Raw genomic sequence first — 17,586 nt, forward strand, 5'->3', positions numbered from 1 at the left:
CTGGGCAAGTCTGTGCAAAAGACCTCTTTAAAGTGTTGAAAAGCAAAGATGTCACTTTGAAGACTAAGGTGTGCCTGATCCAAGCCATGATGTTTTCAGTTCCCTCATATGCGTGTGAAAGCTGTACAATGAATAAGAAAGACTAAAGAAGAACTGATGCCTTTTAATTATGGTGCTGGTGAAGAATATTGACTATACCATGGACTGCCAGAAGAATAACAATTCTGTCTTGGAAGAAGTACAGCCAGAGGGCTCTTTGGAAGTGAAGATGGCAAGACTTCATTTCACATACTTTGGACATGTTATCAGGAGGGACCAGTCCTGGAGAAGGCCATCATGCTTGGTAAGGTAGAGGGTCAGCAAAAAAGAGGAAGACCCTCAATAAGATGGATTGACACAGTGGCTAGAACAATGGGCTCAAACATACCAACAACTGTGAGGATGGCACAGGACCGGGCAGTGTTTTGTTCTGTTGTACATAGGGTTGCTATGAGTCAGAACCAACTCGATGGCACCTAACAACAACATATTACATTTCAATGAAAAGTTCGTTTAAAATAAATGTGCTATAAAGTTATAATCATTAAAATAATTTGATACTGACTCAGAAATAGGTGAAGAGATCAATGGAACAAAACAAAATGCAGAGATAGTATTAGAATTTGTTATGTGGTAAAAATCATGTGGATAAAGTAACCCTTTCTCCTTTTCCATGAGGAAAAGACCTTGTGTTTACCTTCTCCCAGCATTATTTGCCTGGAAACCTGATAAGCGTGGAATGTCAGCTGTGTTACCAGGCAACATTTCTTCTATTAAAAATGACCCCTACTGAGTTAATTGCACCTAGCCTGGGAGGACTATACATGGACAGTAAAGCCTATGGGAAGCAGGGTCATTGGGCTTCCGGTGTAGTGTAACTCTTGTAACAGCGTGTCCTTCCTTGCAGGGCTCTGAAAACTATGCTCAAGGGCTCTTACAAGCAATACTGGTTCCCATGGTGGTCTTGGTTCCTTTGTGGTCAGGTTCCCTCACACTTGCACTGTCACTTGGGTGATCAAAACTAGCTCCTGGACTGCTGTAAGGGCATCTGATGCTGTTCTGCTGACACAGTGTACTTCCTGTCTTATATCCTGCAGAACTAAGTGAGACTGATGCTAGGTGGGGCTACTGGCCTTGTGAATGTCAGTGTCCTGCTGAACCAGAGCTCACCACCGTTAGTGGAACAGAGTAGGCATTGCAGATGGCACTTTACAACAGTGGTAGAGGATAGATTATTCAGTAAAGCCTACTGAGACAACAGGCTAGTCAGCTAGTCTTTTAGAAAAACAAAGCTGGTTTCCACCTCATCCTACCTCACAATACAAACTTTATATTTCAGATGGAATATTATCTAAAGGGGGAAAATAAAAGTATAAATGTACTAGACCATATGAGCAGAACATTTGTTGTCCTATGGAGAGAAAGGCATTTCTAAGAATGACACCAAAGGCAGAAAATCAAAGGAGAAAAAAAAAAGTTTTCTGTATTATAAATAAAATTACGAAGCAAAGAACTGAATGAGTTCCACAAACACTGCCAGTTTTCACTTCCTCTTCCACCTTTTTGTCGCACACCTGTGTCTTACCTGAGGCAAGATAAGGACAAGGCTCCTCTCTGGGCCAGAAGAACCTACATGTATCCTTCAACACATCTGTGAGAGACCATGTCACTCTAAAACTCACAAAAGACATATAGGGCCTTGCTGTCTGTCAGATGAGAAACCATTAACAATACCACAGGTTTCTTTGCCTGAAATCCTTCTGATATAAAATAGTGTATACTCTGCAAAGCTCACTGGGGTTTGCCGAATCCCCCCCACTAGTGCTTGGAATGCATCTCATCGTTAGGCAGGTACTCTGCCCCCTTTCCGATTCCATGGTTACTCCTTTCCTGAGAAGTCCTTGTACTGCCCAGTTAGACTCTTGAGGCAAATGGGTAAAAGGCTGGTGATTTCAGGATTATCTCTGACAAACCACCTATAATACCCATTAAGCTCAAAACATGTCTTTAGTTCTCAGAAGTTGATGGATCAGGACAGAAATTACTTATTGGAAGTGATGTGTTCCACGTACTTCTCTGAAGTGCAGCAGAAATTACACTTGTCAAGTGACAAATTTCTTCCCTCCTGTCTCCTGTAGGATAGCTACCACTTCAGGAAGCTGTTTCTCATGCTTGAAGCCTTTTCAATCTAATTGAAACGTTACCTACTGTTACCAACTAGTTCATATTCCCAACCACTCAGTGGCTGGAAGATGGCTGGGTCTCCAGTGATGCCCCCAGGGCCTCCTCTTGAACTAAAAGAAAAAAAATCCTACTGACAAATGTAAACTTTCTTTTTCTTTTCCACCACGAGCATCTGGTAACAACTATTCCTAACACTCTAATTGCTGTTAGGCAGTTCAGGGCATCCTGAACTCAGGGCACAGCATCCAACCAATCTAAGGCTGTTTGTTCAGTAACCTGTCATTCATACACACCCTCATAAATGCATAAGGACTTGGAAATGCATAAAAACTTTAAAATTCAGATAGAATGTTGTTAATTAAGAATCCCTTAATATGATCCACATTTAATATACTCAATAGCCACATCAGTTGACTGCCCACAGAATTGGACAGCACAGACACAGAACATTTTCATCATCACAGAAACTTCTATTGGACAGCACTGCCTTAAATCATGGCTTTCTGACAGTACTCCCTACCACATTCACTAAAAGGTTTGGGCTCATACAACTCCATTGTTCCTCCCACATGTAGAAAGAGGGCATGCCTTGTTCCCAGCCCTCAAGTTCCATTTTAACCTTCTTTTCATTCCTAGATCGGGTGCTGGGGAAGTGCAAAGCACTGTTATTTGCCATTGAACTGGCTTTGACTCATGGAGACCTTATGTATAATAGAATGAAATGTTGCCTGGTTCTGTGCCATCTTCACTACCCTGTTCTTAATATCCTGACCTCACCCCTCCCAGGAGCCTTGGGGAACACTGGAGGGATGTAGTTACAAAAGGTGCATCTGTGTGTGTGTGATAACTTCCTTCATCTATGGCCAACAATAGTGGGTTCATGGAGCTGGATGTAACCAGCTCACCTATTTCGGTCAGACCCAGAGATCTCTGGCACAACTGTGCAGCACAGTTACTACTTCTCTTACAACATGCTCTGGAAATTAATAGGCTCATTACAGGCTATCCCAGGTATAAAGCCGCAAGGACCTTATAATTCACTCACAGAAGGATTAATGAAAGAGAGTTACTTGGGACCCACTGTCCAGCAATTCTTGGCATGGCTCTCCCTGTGGCATCGTTCTTTACCAGCCTCTATAGTCTAGAAAAAGGACTGAAGTTACTTTATCCAGCATTCAGCTCAAACTTGGAGATTGTTGTAAAGTCTACCTAGCTTAGTCTGAGCCACCACTCTTTCTTGACAGCCCTCAGCACTTCCGCACCTTTTCCAGTACCAAGAGAGAATGCCCTTGGACAGGGACAGTCTGCCAGCACTAAAAAGGATTCCTGCTAAAGGATACATAATTTCCAATAGGAGTTCTCTCCTGGCCAACATGAGGCATGCAAGTTTCTGAATTCTACTGCTTTTAACCCTTTCATATACCATATAGCACCCACTTTTTCCAGCTCTCAGGTTCTTTGGGAGTATACTTTTACCACTGAAAGTATTTGCTGCCCTCCAGTGGGGACTTGTGTAATGGCAAAAGGTGAAAGAAACGTTAGTTGAAACAAAACAGCTGGGGTGTGAGGTTTGCAAGTGAGGTAGCACAACCAGGAAGTACGGTTGGGTAAAAATTTGGTCTCTTTTGGCTTTTGTACCCCTAGATAAGCCTTGTAAGCATAGTTATGGTTTCCTGTGTGATAGTTAGGGAGCCCTGGTGGGTTTTGTTTTGTTTTTGTGTGTGTCATATTTAGAAAACCAGAGGTTCACCATGTAACCTAAATGAAGGCACCACAAAAAACACCAGCAACCAAAGTCCAAAGGTACAGATGGGTACCCACTAATTACGGGGTTCGAGACTCTTAAAAGTTCTGTGGTAACCATGCAGTAACCAGATAATATTTCTCAAAATCCATATTGTTTTTGTTGTTAGATGCTGTTGAGTAGGTTCTGACTTAAATAGCGACCCTGTGTACAACAGAACGAAACACTGCCTGGTCCTGTGCCATCCCCACAATCATTGTTATGCTTGAGCCCACCGTTGCAGCCATTGTGTCAATCCATCTCCTTGAGGGTCTTCCTCTTTTTTGCTGATCCTTACTTTACCAAGCATGATGTCTTCTCCAGGGACTGGTCCTTCCTGATAGCATGTCCAAAGTATGTGAGGTAAGTCTTGCTATCCTTGCTTCTAAAGAGCATTCTAGCTGTACTTATTCCAGGACAGATTTGTTTGTTCTTTTGGCAGTCCACGGCATATTCAATATTCTTCGCCAACACCATAATTCAAAGGTGTCAATTCTTCTTTGGTCTTCCTTATTCATTGCCCAGCTTTTGCATGCACGAGGTGATTGAAAACACTATGGCTTGGGTCACGTGCACCTTAGTCTTCAAGGTGACATCTTTGCTTTTCAACACTTTAAAGAGGTCTTCTGCAGTAGATTTGCCCAATGCAATACATCTTTTGATTTCTTGGCTGCTGCTTCCATGGGTGTTGATTGTGGACCCAAGTAAAATGAAATCCCTGACAACTTCAATCATTTCTCCATTTATCAAGATGTTGCTTATTGGTCCGGTTGTGAGGATTTTTGTTTTTATGTTGAGGTGTAATCCATACTGAAGGCTGTGGTCTTTGATGTTCATCAGTAAGTGCTTCAAATCCTCTTCGCTTTCAGCAAGCAAGGTTATGTCATCTGCATAATACAGGTTGTTAATGAGTTTTTCACCAATCCTGATGTCCCATTCTTCTTCATATAGACCAGCTTCTGGGATGATTTGCTCAGCATACAGATTGAATAAGTATGGTGAAAGTATACAACCTTGATGCACACCTTTCCTAACTTTAAAACATGCAGTACATCCATATTACCAACCAAAAATTTAAACACACTCCATAATTCAGCATGCTTCCATTAATGAAAACACATGGTATCAAAAAAAAATTCAAAGCAGAAAATAATTGGATCTTGAATTAATGTAGGTGCCAGTATTTCCTTCCACAACTTCCAGGCTACTTCTGCCTCAACTGCTCCAAAGTGTTGTACTAGCTGAAAAGAGCTACCCTATTGTAGTGGATTCAATTGTGACCTCCCAAAATTCATGTCCACCCAGACCCTCAGAATGTGAACTTATTTGGAAATAGGAACTTTTCAGATGTAATTACGGTAAGGATCTAGATGGGAACACACTGGATTAGGGTGAGCCCTAAATCCAATGGAGTGCCCTTATAAGAGACAGGAAAGGGCACACACAGAAGAAGGTGATGTGAAGATGGATGCAGAGATTGGAGTGATGCATCTAAAAATCAAGGAACGCCAAGGATTCTGGATTCACCAGAAGCTAGAGAGAGGCATGGGACTGTTTTTCCCTCAGAGCCTCCAGGAAGAACCAGCCTGACTGACACCTTGATTTTGGACTGCTGGCTCCAGAACTCTGAGAGAATAAATTTATGTTGTTTGAAGCCACCCAGTTTGTAGTAATCTGTTATGGCAGCCTTAGGAAATTAATAAACTACATTACTTGCTATGACTCTCTGTAGTATAAAAAAAAACCAAACTCATTGCGGTATAGTCGATTCTGACTCATAGTGAACCTACAGGACAGAGCAGAACTGCCCCATAGAGTTTCCAAGGAGCACCTGGTGGATTTGAACTGCCGAACTTTTGGTTAGCAGACACAGCTCTTAACCACTATGCCACCAGGGTTTTCCTCTGTAGTATAGCTTTCCCTTTTTCCATAAGAATTAAAAATAAGAATCTCAGGAGTTTCTCTTGCCCCTTGAGCTGCCTGAAGTTGTCCAGCAGAGCCAGTCCATAACCTGGCTCCTGCCAGCACTTATTCAAGACCCTTCCCCATCTCCACTGCCTTTATAAACATATATGGCAAGTTCTTGACTCATTCTAGCAGAGAGAAAATGAGAGGACTTCTGGCTTTGTGATTAGATTAGAATCATTTGTGCGTAAGGTAAAGCCAAAAGTTTGTTATAAAGCCATTAGTCAAGTCAAGCCCAGGCGCCTACATACACTCCCCATATTTTTAACCCTCATAACATCTCAAGGGAGGGCCTTGTAACTCCTCCAAAATCCACCTCTGAGTCTCTGAGAAGTCTAGTCACATTTTTCTGGTCACATTCCTCCTTTAGAACCCACTTTCTACTTTCAGAACCTGTTAGATTTCCACACAGGCTATTTCATTGGTCCTACTGCTTGTTCCCTACTTTCCTTCAGTCAAGACAGAGATGGGACTGGTCTGCTTTCTACTGGGGTTCTCTTATGAACTCTGCCATATTGTCTAGGATCTTCCTTTTCCAAATACTATCCAACTTTCTTTTAAAATTCCATGTTGGCCATAAAAGAAAAAAAAGAATTTATAAATTTGACTATGCCAAAATTTTAAACTTTAGTTTTACAAAAAGACACGATAAACAAAATGAAAAGACAAGCGACAGACTAGAAAATACAATATTCATAACATCTGTAGCAGACAATATACCATGACTGCCAGAAGAACGAACAAATGTCTTGCAAGAAGTACAACCAGAATGCTCATTAGAAGTGAGAATGGCGTGACTTCATCTCACATACTTTGGACATGCTATCAGAAGGGACCAGTTCCTAGAGAAAGACATAATGCTTGGTAGAGGGAGAGGAAAACCCTCAACGAGACGGACTGACAAAGTGGCTGCAACAGTGGGCTCAAGCATAACAATTGTGAGGATGGCGCAGGACCGGGCAGGGTTTTGTTCTGTTGCATGGAGGGTCACTATGAATCAGAACCAACTCCACGGCATTTAACAACAATAGCAGACAAAGGCTTACTACTAGATTAAGTAAAGAGCTCCTATAATTCAGTAAGAAAAATATGACCCAATTTTTTTAAAAAAATGGACAAACGATATGACAAGCAATTCACAGAGGAAAAAAAATCTGAAAAGTTTACAAACATGAGAAGAAAAGTTTCTGCCTTATCTGGGGAATGTAAAGAAAACAATCATTCTTCACCTGTGGATTGGGAAAAAATATCAAGTTTGAAATGGGCTTGGGCAAACAGATATCCTTCCACAATTGGTACAGCTGTTTGGGAGTGCAACTCAGCAGTACGTATTAAAATTTAAAATGCATGTACCCGTGAGCCAGTAATTCTGACTGTATACACAGGAGGCATGTACAGTTCTTTTCTATTTCCCCCTGGAAGGGCTAAGTCAGTTCCTGCAAATCCTACGCATCCTTGGAGGAAAACTTTAGGTCCTTCTGCGTGAATCATATGCTCGACAAACAGACCTTTTTTTAATTAATATTGATGACACAGCAGAACTTCAGTGTGTTAACATGTTAAAAATGGCTGACTCTTTTCTCAATCAGGCTTACCGAAGAGATCCTCTAGAGAAAGAGTAGGGGGAAGAAGAGAAAAGAAGGGAATAAGAAGAGGGAAAAAATCCCATCCTATCATTTAACCGTGCTAAAATTACAAGGATATTTTTAGACTTTGATAATTACCTGGAAATAAAGACAGTCAATGTGAATTTCTCTTCACTCATCCCAAAGCTGGCTTTAACTGCGTCTCAAGAATGACTCAGAGGTAATGCTTTCCAACCTTCTTCATGTCGTGGTGCACAGAAAAAAACGACACTATTTGTCGGGCAAACTGGGATAAACAGTCAAGGCGGGTCTGGGATTTGTTGGCCTCCCCAATCCCTTATGGTATCACTCGTTGGGCCCAGACACAAGCCTTCCAGCAGTTGGGAAGTTCTGAATATTGTGCTCCCTCTCCTGGTCGAATTCGCTGTTTCTTCCATTGCCCTGGCTGAAAAGAAGAAAATGCAGTATCATGCCTCGCCCACAAAGCAAACTTACCAAGCATCTCTTCCAAATAAGAACTAAGTCTGTAAAACATGTTACTAGGAAAATACTTCTTTCAAATGCCTGAGAGGTCTGTAGCTATCGTTCAATAATAAGCACTCATTTTGCTGCCTTCAAACCCCTCTGAAACTAGAAGAGTCTACAGCAGTAACTAGCTTTAGAAAGACGAAACAGACTTACTTCCTCAGAATTGGAGATACCAGGTTGAAATCACCTTACCTTCCTTTATGCAGCTGCAGATCACCGAGTCAGAGTATCTGTTTATTGGCTCTTTCCTCTCTATGAACTCTTGCTTGAACTCCCTTCTCTGAATAGAAGCACCTGTCTTTACTAAAATGCCAGGTGGTCCTGCTGATTCTCACTCTAATCTTAGCTTGCTTACCTTGAATCTGCAAACGGTTTAAATCTGGGGTACCATCTTCGGGGTTGTGATTAGACTTTTCACACATGATACGGTTACTTTGATGAAACCACAAGATATCATTACTTTGGTCATGGCTGAAAAATGGCAGCCAGAAACATAAGTTTTGGGATATGACTGCTCAAACATGGGAGGGGATACTGAAATTTTTTCTATCCAGATAAAAAAAATTGTGTAATTTTTTAAAAAGTTACAAAGCTGGTATAAGTGTATTAAGACAGTAAAATTATGAATTCTAAATTTATAGGCATTTGCTGCCATCTACTGCATGTAAAAAAAATCATTACAGGTGCATATTCATCCCACTGGAATTATTTACAGTCCAACAAACACCTTGAAATATAAATGAATTTATAAGATATAGTAAGTGCCACAAAGAACTTATAATTTTAGGTTATGTTTTTGTAATCCTTAATTTTTTCATTTCAAATTTTCTCATCACTTCAACTTTCCATTTTGTCTTTTTTTTGTTTTCTCCAACCTTTACATTGAATTAATTGTAGCAGTTACATTTTTAATTTCATAAAGCTCCCTCTTATTCTTTGAATATTCCTTTTCATAGCATCCTTCTCTTACATCATGGCTATACTATCTTCTCATCTAGGAATAGTAATTATATTTTCATTTCTCTATTCCTGCATTGCTTGAGTATCTCCCCCCACCCCCCACCTCACCCTTTAATTTGCATGTATGAATCTCTTTCATTTCAGAGGCTTTTCTCAGATGTCTGATCATGAGCTGTCCATTCATACTGCAAACACCATCAAGCTAATGAGGCTCAGTGAGCATGAGTGGAGTTTGTTCATTCGCAGGCTTCCTGGGCCAGAACTAGGCTGTTCCACTGGGAATCTCCCAACTGTTAGTAACTATAGATTGTTTTTTCTTGGGCAGGGTTTTCCTTACAGAAAGAATCCTCTAATCCCCTACTTGGAGAATATTAACTTGGCTGCCAGTTTTCTGGGAGTTAAATCGGGAAAGGAGTCTGGGTAGCTCACCGCTCAATATGTAGTCTTTCACTTAATCCTCTGCTGATATTCCTGAATCCAGAGATCCTCTGATTCAGCAGCTCCAGAAAATAAGCCACTGGTGTTGGGGTGGATTAGTAACCTAGTCTGGGTGAGTAGGGCAACTAGGAGGGTCTCACTATTTTTTGCCCCACCTATTTTTTGCCCCACCTTACCCGCCTCGGAGGTACCTAGTGCCTCTAATGCCTGAGCCTGTAAGAGCTTGAATCAGCTTGCTTCTAGCCTTCTCCCCATCACCACCTGTGAGCACTTTCATTTTTCTCTGGTCTATTAAGTCATTACCAATTGCCTATTTGCTTTCTAGTTTCTAAAATTGTCTTGTCATCTGCCTGTCATCTCCTCTCCTATACTCTTTGGCCTTATAAGTGTATATATTTTTTTCTCTTGAAATCTTAGTGATGGCTCTATAGGCCAGAAGTGAGGTTAGTTGATTGCCTTCAGCTGTTAGCAAATTCAAGGTATGCCTCAGCTTTTGAGCCAAGGTCACACTCTTCTCAGGCAAGTCCCCAGGCAATGACTGAGAAAGGTGGTGATAGCTGAGGTTATGCTCTTCTCTGAAGACCTTCAGCCAATGACAGAGCAAGGCTGAGATACCTGGCAGTGCTTGCTCCAGGGCTCCCCCTTGGGCTGGTCTAAAGTGTCAGTTCTGCCTTACTGTCTGATGGCTTCTCTTGCCCTATCTTACCTCCTTCCTCTTCCTAAGTGTTATGACAGTTGCTTCCTGGAGAACCCAACTGGCATCCTGTTGGAAGGATATGGAGTTATCTTAAGAGAATGAAATGAAACATTCACTTGTGGAGAAAGGATACTGAGAGGGCTTCAGCAGCAGGACCTTGCAAACCTTTTCCTTAAAGCACTGACAGTAATTTAGTTCCAAAGACATATAATTTCATCACCTCTCCAGCCTAAGCTTCAAAATACCAAGAAGAGAGAATGATTGGCCAGCTGGGGTCAGGTTCAATTAGCAATGGCCAGGAGGACTTGATCTTTATTGAGAGTCATTTCCAGGAAAGGAGGAAGTGAGATCTATTTGCCACCCAAAAAGATGTTAATGTGAGGGAGATTACCAAGAATGGTACAGATGATAAATGAGGGTCAATATTAGAAAAGGTATTTTATGAGCTAGACTAGAAATTACAGCTGCTGCTCATTCTGGGTTATCCAGAATAAGAGTAATATGTCCCAAATGATCTCCCTTGACTATCTGAAAAGAACTTTCACCATAGTCAGTCTGCATGCTGAGCAAATAATCCAAGAAGCTGGACTATATGAAGAACACGGCATCAGGACTGGAGAAAGACTCATTAACAACCTGTGTTATGCAGATGACACAACCTTGCTTGCTGAAAGTGAAGCGGACTTTTAAGTACTTACTGATGAAGATCAAACTCTACAGCCTTCAGTATGGATTACACTTCGACATAAAGAAAACAAAAATCCTCACAACTGGACCAATAAGCAACATCATGATAAATGGAGAAAATATTGAAGTTGTCAAGGATTTTATTTTACTTGGATCCACAATCAATGCCCATAGAAGCAGCAGTCAAGAAATCAAACAACACACTGCATTGGGCAAATCTGCTGCAAAAGACCTCTTTAAAGTGTTGAAAAGCAACGATGTCACTTTAAGGACTAAGGTGTATGCCTGACCCAAGCCATGGTGTTTTCAATTGCCTCACATGCATGCGAAAGCTGGACAATGAGTAAGGAAGACCAGAACTGACACCTCTGAATTATGGTGTTAGTGAAGAATACCGAATGTAACATGGACTGCCAAAAGAACAAACAAATCTGTCTTGGAAGAAATACAGCTAGAATGTGCCTTAGAAGCAAGGATGGCAAGACCTCGCCTCATATACTTCGGACATGTTATCAGGAGGGACCAGTCCCTGGAGAAGGACATCATGCTTGGTAAAGTAGACGGTCAGCAAAAAAGAGGAAGACCTTCAACAAGATGGACTGACACAGTGGCTGCAACAATGGGCTCAAGCCTAACAATTATGAGGATGGCAAAGGATGGGACAGTGTTTTGTTTTGTCGTACAATAGGGTCGCTGAGTGGGAACCAATTCGGTGGCAGCTTACAACCACCGTGTTCCCCTTCAAGTTTTCTATTTTCTAGGCTAAGCATTTTGACTTCCTTCAGGAGTTCTCTCCGTATGTTACTTAGAGACCCCTCACTTCCCTATTTGCTATTTTCTGGAGAGACATCATATCAGATGGGATCTGATCAGAGTGAACAGAACTTTCATTAAAGTTGCCTAATATTTTATTACATTTGATAGAAATATCTGTTAATTCATACTGAGCTTGCTGTTAGCTGAAACCCCCCAAGAATTTTCATTGAGATACTCATCAGCTAGTCACAATCTACATTTTTACAATTTTTTTTTACGTAAGTGCATAATTTTTCTTCTAAACTTTTTTTCAGTTCCTTTTTACACCTGTTAAAAAGATTTTTTTCATCCTTGCCTCATTAATAAAACCAAAAAACAAAACAAAACCCATTGCCATCAATTCCAACTCATAGCGACCCTACAGGACAGAGTAGAACTGCCTCACAGAGTTTCCAAGGCTGTAATATTGACAGAAGCAGACTGCCACATCTTTCTCCCACAGAGTGGCTGGTGGGTTCGAACTGCCGACCTTTCAGTTAGCAGCTAAGTGCTTACCCACTGTGCCAAAAGGGCTCCTGACTCATTAATACTGGTACTTATTATAACTTTTTGTTTTCTCACATGCAAATTTGGCAACCTCTTATATCTTCATCTAAGTTGTTCATAAAATTGTTGATTAGGAGAAGACTGAAGAACCTGGTGGCATATCTTTGTCATCTCTCTCCAGCTGGCACCAATCCATCGACACACATTTTCTAGGTTTGGTCATTCTACCAGCTGAAGATCAAACAGCCACGCTTCTCCATTCAATCCATAAGCCTATCACAACAGATTTTTTCAAATAACTCTGTTGAAAACCAGGTACACTGAAACTATGGTAGTTCCCTGAGCCACCAGTCTAGCAGCCCTTCCAAAGCAAAGGAGCAAATCTCCTAACGAACATTCTTTTCCTAAATGCACACAACCAGCCAGATTCATGCCAGGATCAGCATCAAGCTCAAGTACTTTCCAGAATCCACCCTTTGCTCACTTTTAAAATTGAGTTCATGTGATCATTTTCTTCTCTAGAAAGCCTTAAAAATTACAACTTGTAGTTTTTTAAACACAGCATCAATTGGTCTGGGGACTATGGACCTGGAGATAAAACTCCCTCAGCATACCCTCACATAGCTTAGACATTAACTCCCTCTTTTCCCTGCTTTTCTACCTTGTTCAGTTTGAGTATTATGCTTCTTATAGTATTAACTATATGATATTATACTACTGTACTGTAGTATTAGCTACTGTAAGAGAGGCTGTATCTCAATTCTAAAACTCCCAGGGAGGTGGAGAGGAAACTTGTAACTGGCCCACCAACTTAATTCAGGAGCAGACTCCCTGCTTGATCAACTGTGGCCAGTAGAAACAAATCTCACTGCATAAAGCGGCTGTCAGGATTCCACTGCTGGGGGGAGGGTTGTAGATAAAGGAGTCAGCACAGGCTTTTAGAAGGATATCCCAAATGATGTTTTCTATAGAGGTTTTAAGAAGCTGAAGGTCTGGAAGATAATGAGACAGAAACAAAACAAAACTTTTAAAAACTCCATTTCAAAAAAAAAAAAAAATTCCATTTCCTTTTTCTTTCTAAAATAAACAATGCTCAAGTTTTATGTTACTTTGAAATCTATGAGCAAGGAGTCATTTGCTAGTGATCTTAAACATGCTATTTAATCATCATACATAGGATGGAGATGATAATAACGCCTACCCTGCAGAGTTGCTGAGAGAATCTGAGATACTGTATCTCAAGTACACAGCACTGTGCCTAGCACACAGCAGCATAGTAATAAGAACTCAGCAAATGGCAGCTATGATTTTAAATGCTAAACAAACTCATGCAGTATCAGCTCCCTGTCCCCCTACCCCCTTAGAATAGAAGATTACTAGAGAGATTTACTGTTTCCTCCAAGGCTGTTCAGAAGATAGTGAAGTCACAGCCCTGTGAGCTTAACTGAAGAGAGAAACTCTAAACACAGCATACTCAATTCCAGAGGATTCCAAGAAATAAATCTAACTTATTACTGTATCACATTAGCTTTACCATTACCTGTGAATAGCATGAAATAAAAAATAAACATCTGAAACCATTAACCTTAATTATAAAAATAAAATTTATTGAAATTATACACACACACGGAGGGCACAATGTTATTTATTTATTACACATAAATCCTGCTTCTCACCTACAGAGTTATGTATACAGTTATAAAACAGTGGTAAGAATTCCTAAAAACTCCTACTGTACTTCTTTAATCCTAAGTCCCATATTTGTTTCTGTCCCACAACTGGTCCTACAATCCATATGCACATTTATTATAGCATTTATTTTCCCCCAAAAGCAGTTTTTAAGCCAATCGTATATCTAACACGTACTGTCATCTTAGATTCAAGAACATACAGTATTTGAAATGAGTAAACAGTATTTATCTAATTTTTTATACTTTACCAGCAATACTTTATTCCATGTATACAACTTCCCTAGTCTCTCCTACAGTCCTATTGATCTTGAAATGGAAACCATGTCATGTTATTGAACGTAATTCTTTTCTATTATTTTTGCAGGAAGTCACAAATGCAGTACATTTTTTATTTGCCTTGGAGCAGGACGTTCTGAATTAAATCTAGTCTCCCAGGTCTCACAGTCTAAGAAACTAAGATACATGCAAGAGAAAAGTAAAAGGGTAAGTCAATTATTTGTTTTCCTACCACATAACCATTTAAAGTAATTGTTAGGAGCTTACAGTTACATAATTTTCTTGGCATCACAAAGCATCTCAATTTGTCTTTCCTTTAACAAGTACTCTCCTTTCCTATGGTATTTGAAAAACTGCTCCATGCAAAAATAACAGGGCACTAAGAAATGGATGACTGACAACAATTATGATGTATGTAGAAATGTAACAATTTCTTCAAATACTTTCTCTGTATTTAAAGAACTGTAGTGAGCAGTAATTACCTCAGGAGTCAGTAATGTACTCTGTAAGCACCATGAAAAATGAAATCATGGACTATCTTGTTTATGACTATATTCCCAGCACCTATCACCATGCCTAGTACATAGTATGTGCTTAATACACAATACTAAATGCACAGATGAATAAGTCGTGTGGGCAAAAAAAAAAGTATATTCAGCTGCAAACTAGCTCAAAGACTAATATTGTCCAGTTCATCTTTGGGGAAAATTTAACCACAGAATACAAAAGGGAAATGACAAAACAATATACAAATTCCTGCAGGAACAATAATTTTAAATATACACCAAAATATTATCACATATTAAAAAATCAAATATACTATTAGGTAATTCTGAAATTATCATTTCCATTTGAAGGGTTGACAATAATAGGCTCTAAGACAGAAGATTCTGGTCCACACATAGCAACTGCCCAATGCTCCTTTCTCAGATGAGGTGCTTTATATAGAAACATAGGTATACAACAGCTTTTGTGCCATTGCAATATTCCCGCTGCTCTGATAAATGAGAGACAAGTTGTAGGCAATATCTCTTCGCAAGTCTAATTGGTCAACTTCTATACCCTAGAGGGAAAATACATCAATGTTTTTCTATTTCAAGTTGACAACTAGGACAAATTTTATGACAAATAAATACCTTCATAAGCTTTAAGTTTTCAAAATCCATTAAAATTCAAATACTAAAAGTAATTATAAAACTATGCATATACCTAGGATCTAAATTTTTATCAGATGATGCTGATTCAGTTAACCATTAAGTAGCAGTATCATCAAATACTTTTTTTAAATGTCTAAGCAACAAGTTAAAGTCTAACAGTGGAATAAATTCCAGATGAATTAAGGATTTAAGTATAAAAAATTGAAACCATTAAAAAAAAATAGTTGAATAAAACTATAATCTTGGATTGGAAAGGGCTTTCCAAATATAATACCAAAAGAAATATAAAGAAAAAAGATTAATGGATATGACCACAATAGGCTAGAGTGGGGGAAAGACCTATACTATGTGACAGAAAAACATAAATAAGCAGGTCTAGGAGAGCATGAGCCCCGGTGGCGCACTGGTTAAAGCACAGGACTGCTAACTGAAAGGCTGGCGGCTGAAACCACCAGCAGCTCCGCAGGAGAAACATGTGGCAGTCTGCTTCTGTAGACATTTACAGCCTTGGAAACCCTACAGGGCTGCTATGAGTCAGAACTGACTGTACAGCAGTGAGTTTTTTTTTTTTCTAAGGAGGGTATACACCAAATTAATATAATGATCACCTTGGTGGTGTTGTTATTATTAATTTTCTTCTCCTTAAATAACAAAGTAATGAATTCAACAGAATAGAGCTGATCTATGTTTCTAATCTTTCCCAACACAAAATTTTGAGGGCAACTTAAAAAAAAAAAAAAAACTGCCACATTAATGGTATCTATACAGCTCAGTTGGAATATGTAAAGGCATTTATGGAATAAAAAACACAAAAGTACATATATTTCATGAGTATAACTATAAAAGTATGTATTCATTTGCTTAAAGACTAAAAATGACCAAGGGTAATGAAAAACAGTTGTAATGGAATGTGGGGATTATGAGTGAAGCTTTAAAAAACTTCTATAATTGCTGTTTTAAAATACATTTTAAAAATTAACAATAAAAACACTCATACTTTTCGATCCCACTTATATGAAAAAGGCAAACGTATAGAGACCAAAGCTTATTTGTGGTTACTAAGGTGGGAGGGAGGGGGAAAGGGAGACAGTCTCTACTTGGGGGGCACCATTCTGTTAACGGTGGTGGAATAATGTGGAAACAGACAGTGGTAATAGTTGGACAACACGATGAACGTTTTCAAAGTAAATCATACAATAAATACCTCTACCACAAGTGGAGGGAGCTCCAGGGCTTTCTGATAATAGTGGATTGAAAGATGAATTAGCCCCAGTTGGTGTAGGCCACGGCCCAAGTTGTAGAATGATTCCTGGCAAGGCCCACGTAGACTTAGATATCGATTAAGAAAGGAAAAACCCTACCAAAAAAGAAAAAAAAAGAAAGAGCTTTTTCACGCATTTAACAAATATGTGCTAAGCACTAGAAACAGAAATGTTTAAAAAATCAGTTTTGCCCTAAAAGATCCTACACCAAATAATCACTGTAATGTGGTGTCATATCACAACATAGCCAAGAACTCTTCTGATGTTGTCCCAAGATTTTTTTTTTAAGGACAAAAATGTTCACAGACAATAAAGTCAAGTGTTACAACTAGTTGTCAAAGACCCCCCATAATCCATAAGATTACAGGATATACTGGCCTTTTTAGTAAACTTTTTGCTTTGAGATACGCGTCTAAAAGTTTGAACAGAATATAAAACCTGAGCACTTATAACGATAGTTTAGAAAAGTCTACTCCCAGGAGCATATTCAGTTTAACCTTTCAAAGAAAATGTTTCTAAAGTCAAAAAACTTGATTTTTTTTCCTGAGGTGCTTATAACTCAAAAGACTTTACGAGAAGTAGACTGTTATGAAGCACAGCTGTAACAATGAGGCTCCCTGTGACACAGCGGCCGAAGAGCAACTTGTTTCTTCCCATATTCACTTCCCCCTTTAATGCATCTTCAACATCTATCATCCCCAGAAAGTTACAAGTTGCAAAGATGCAAGTGTCCTATTTAAGTAACTAAATAAGCCATTAAAGTATATCAACTAATTTGTGACTACAGACTATAAAATGTAATTATTCCCAGGGTGATCTGGAACATAATAAATGATCACAAATTTTCATTCATGCATAAATCAATAAATTAATAATTAAATACATTAATGAATTCTTTAGAATCAGTGCATTTTAGGGTTAAAAATAATGTTCAGTATTTAGAGGGTTAAAATGTTGTGGGGTTGTTAACCAATGTCATAAAACAGCATGTGTGTTACTGTTACATGAGAAACTATCTGTTCTGTAAGCCT

General features: G+C 39.3%; 1 protein-coding gene across 6 annotated transcripts in view; it reads right to left on the bottom strand.

Moving 5' to 3' along the window:
- Positions 1-14,682: 14,682 nt before the first annotated feature.
- GTF3C3 (general transcription factor IIIC subunit 3) overlaps positions 14,683-17,586 on the bottom strand; it is a 39,489-nt gene continuing 36,585 nt past the window's right edge. For 5 of the 6 annotated variants that reach the window (XM_004378180.3, XM_023732927.1, XM_023732923.1 and 2 more), the window contains 2 exons: positions 16,498-16,650; positions 14,683-15,199 (listed from right to left, as the gene is read on the bottom strand). In XM_004378180.3, the coding sequence (XP_004378237.1) occupies positions 15,077-15,199; positions 16,498-16,650 (276 nt within the window). In that variant the 3' untranslated portion in view covers positions 14,683-15,076. Of the gene's footprint in view, positions 15,200-16,497; positions 16,651-17,586 lie in introns of those variants that run through there. The other variant, XR_002824405.1, reaches the window with a different exon arrangement.

Source organism: Trichechus manatus, unplaced genomic scaffold (assembly GCF_000243295.1).
Source record: "Trichechus manatus latirostris isolate Lorelei unplaced genomic scaffold, TriManLat1.0 scaffold00056, whole genome shotgun sequence".
NCBI lineage: Eukaryota > Metazoa > Chordata > Mammalia > Sirenia > Trichechidae > Trichechus > Trichechus manatus.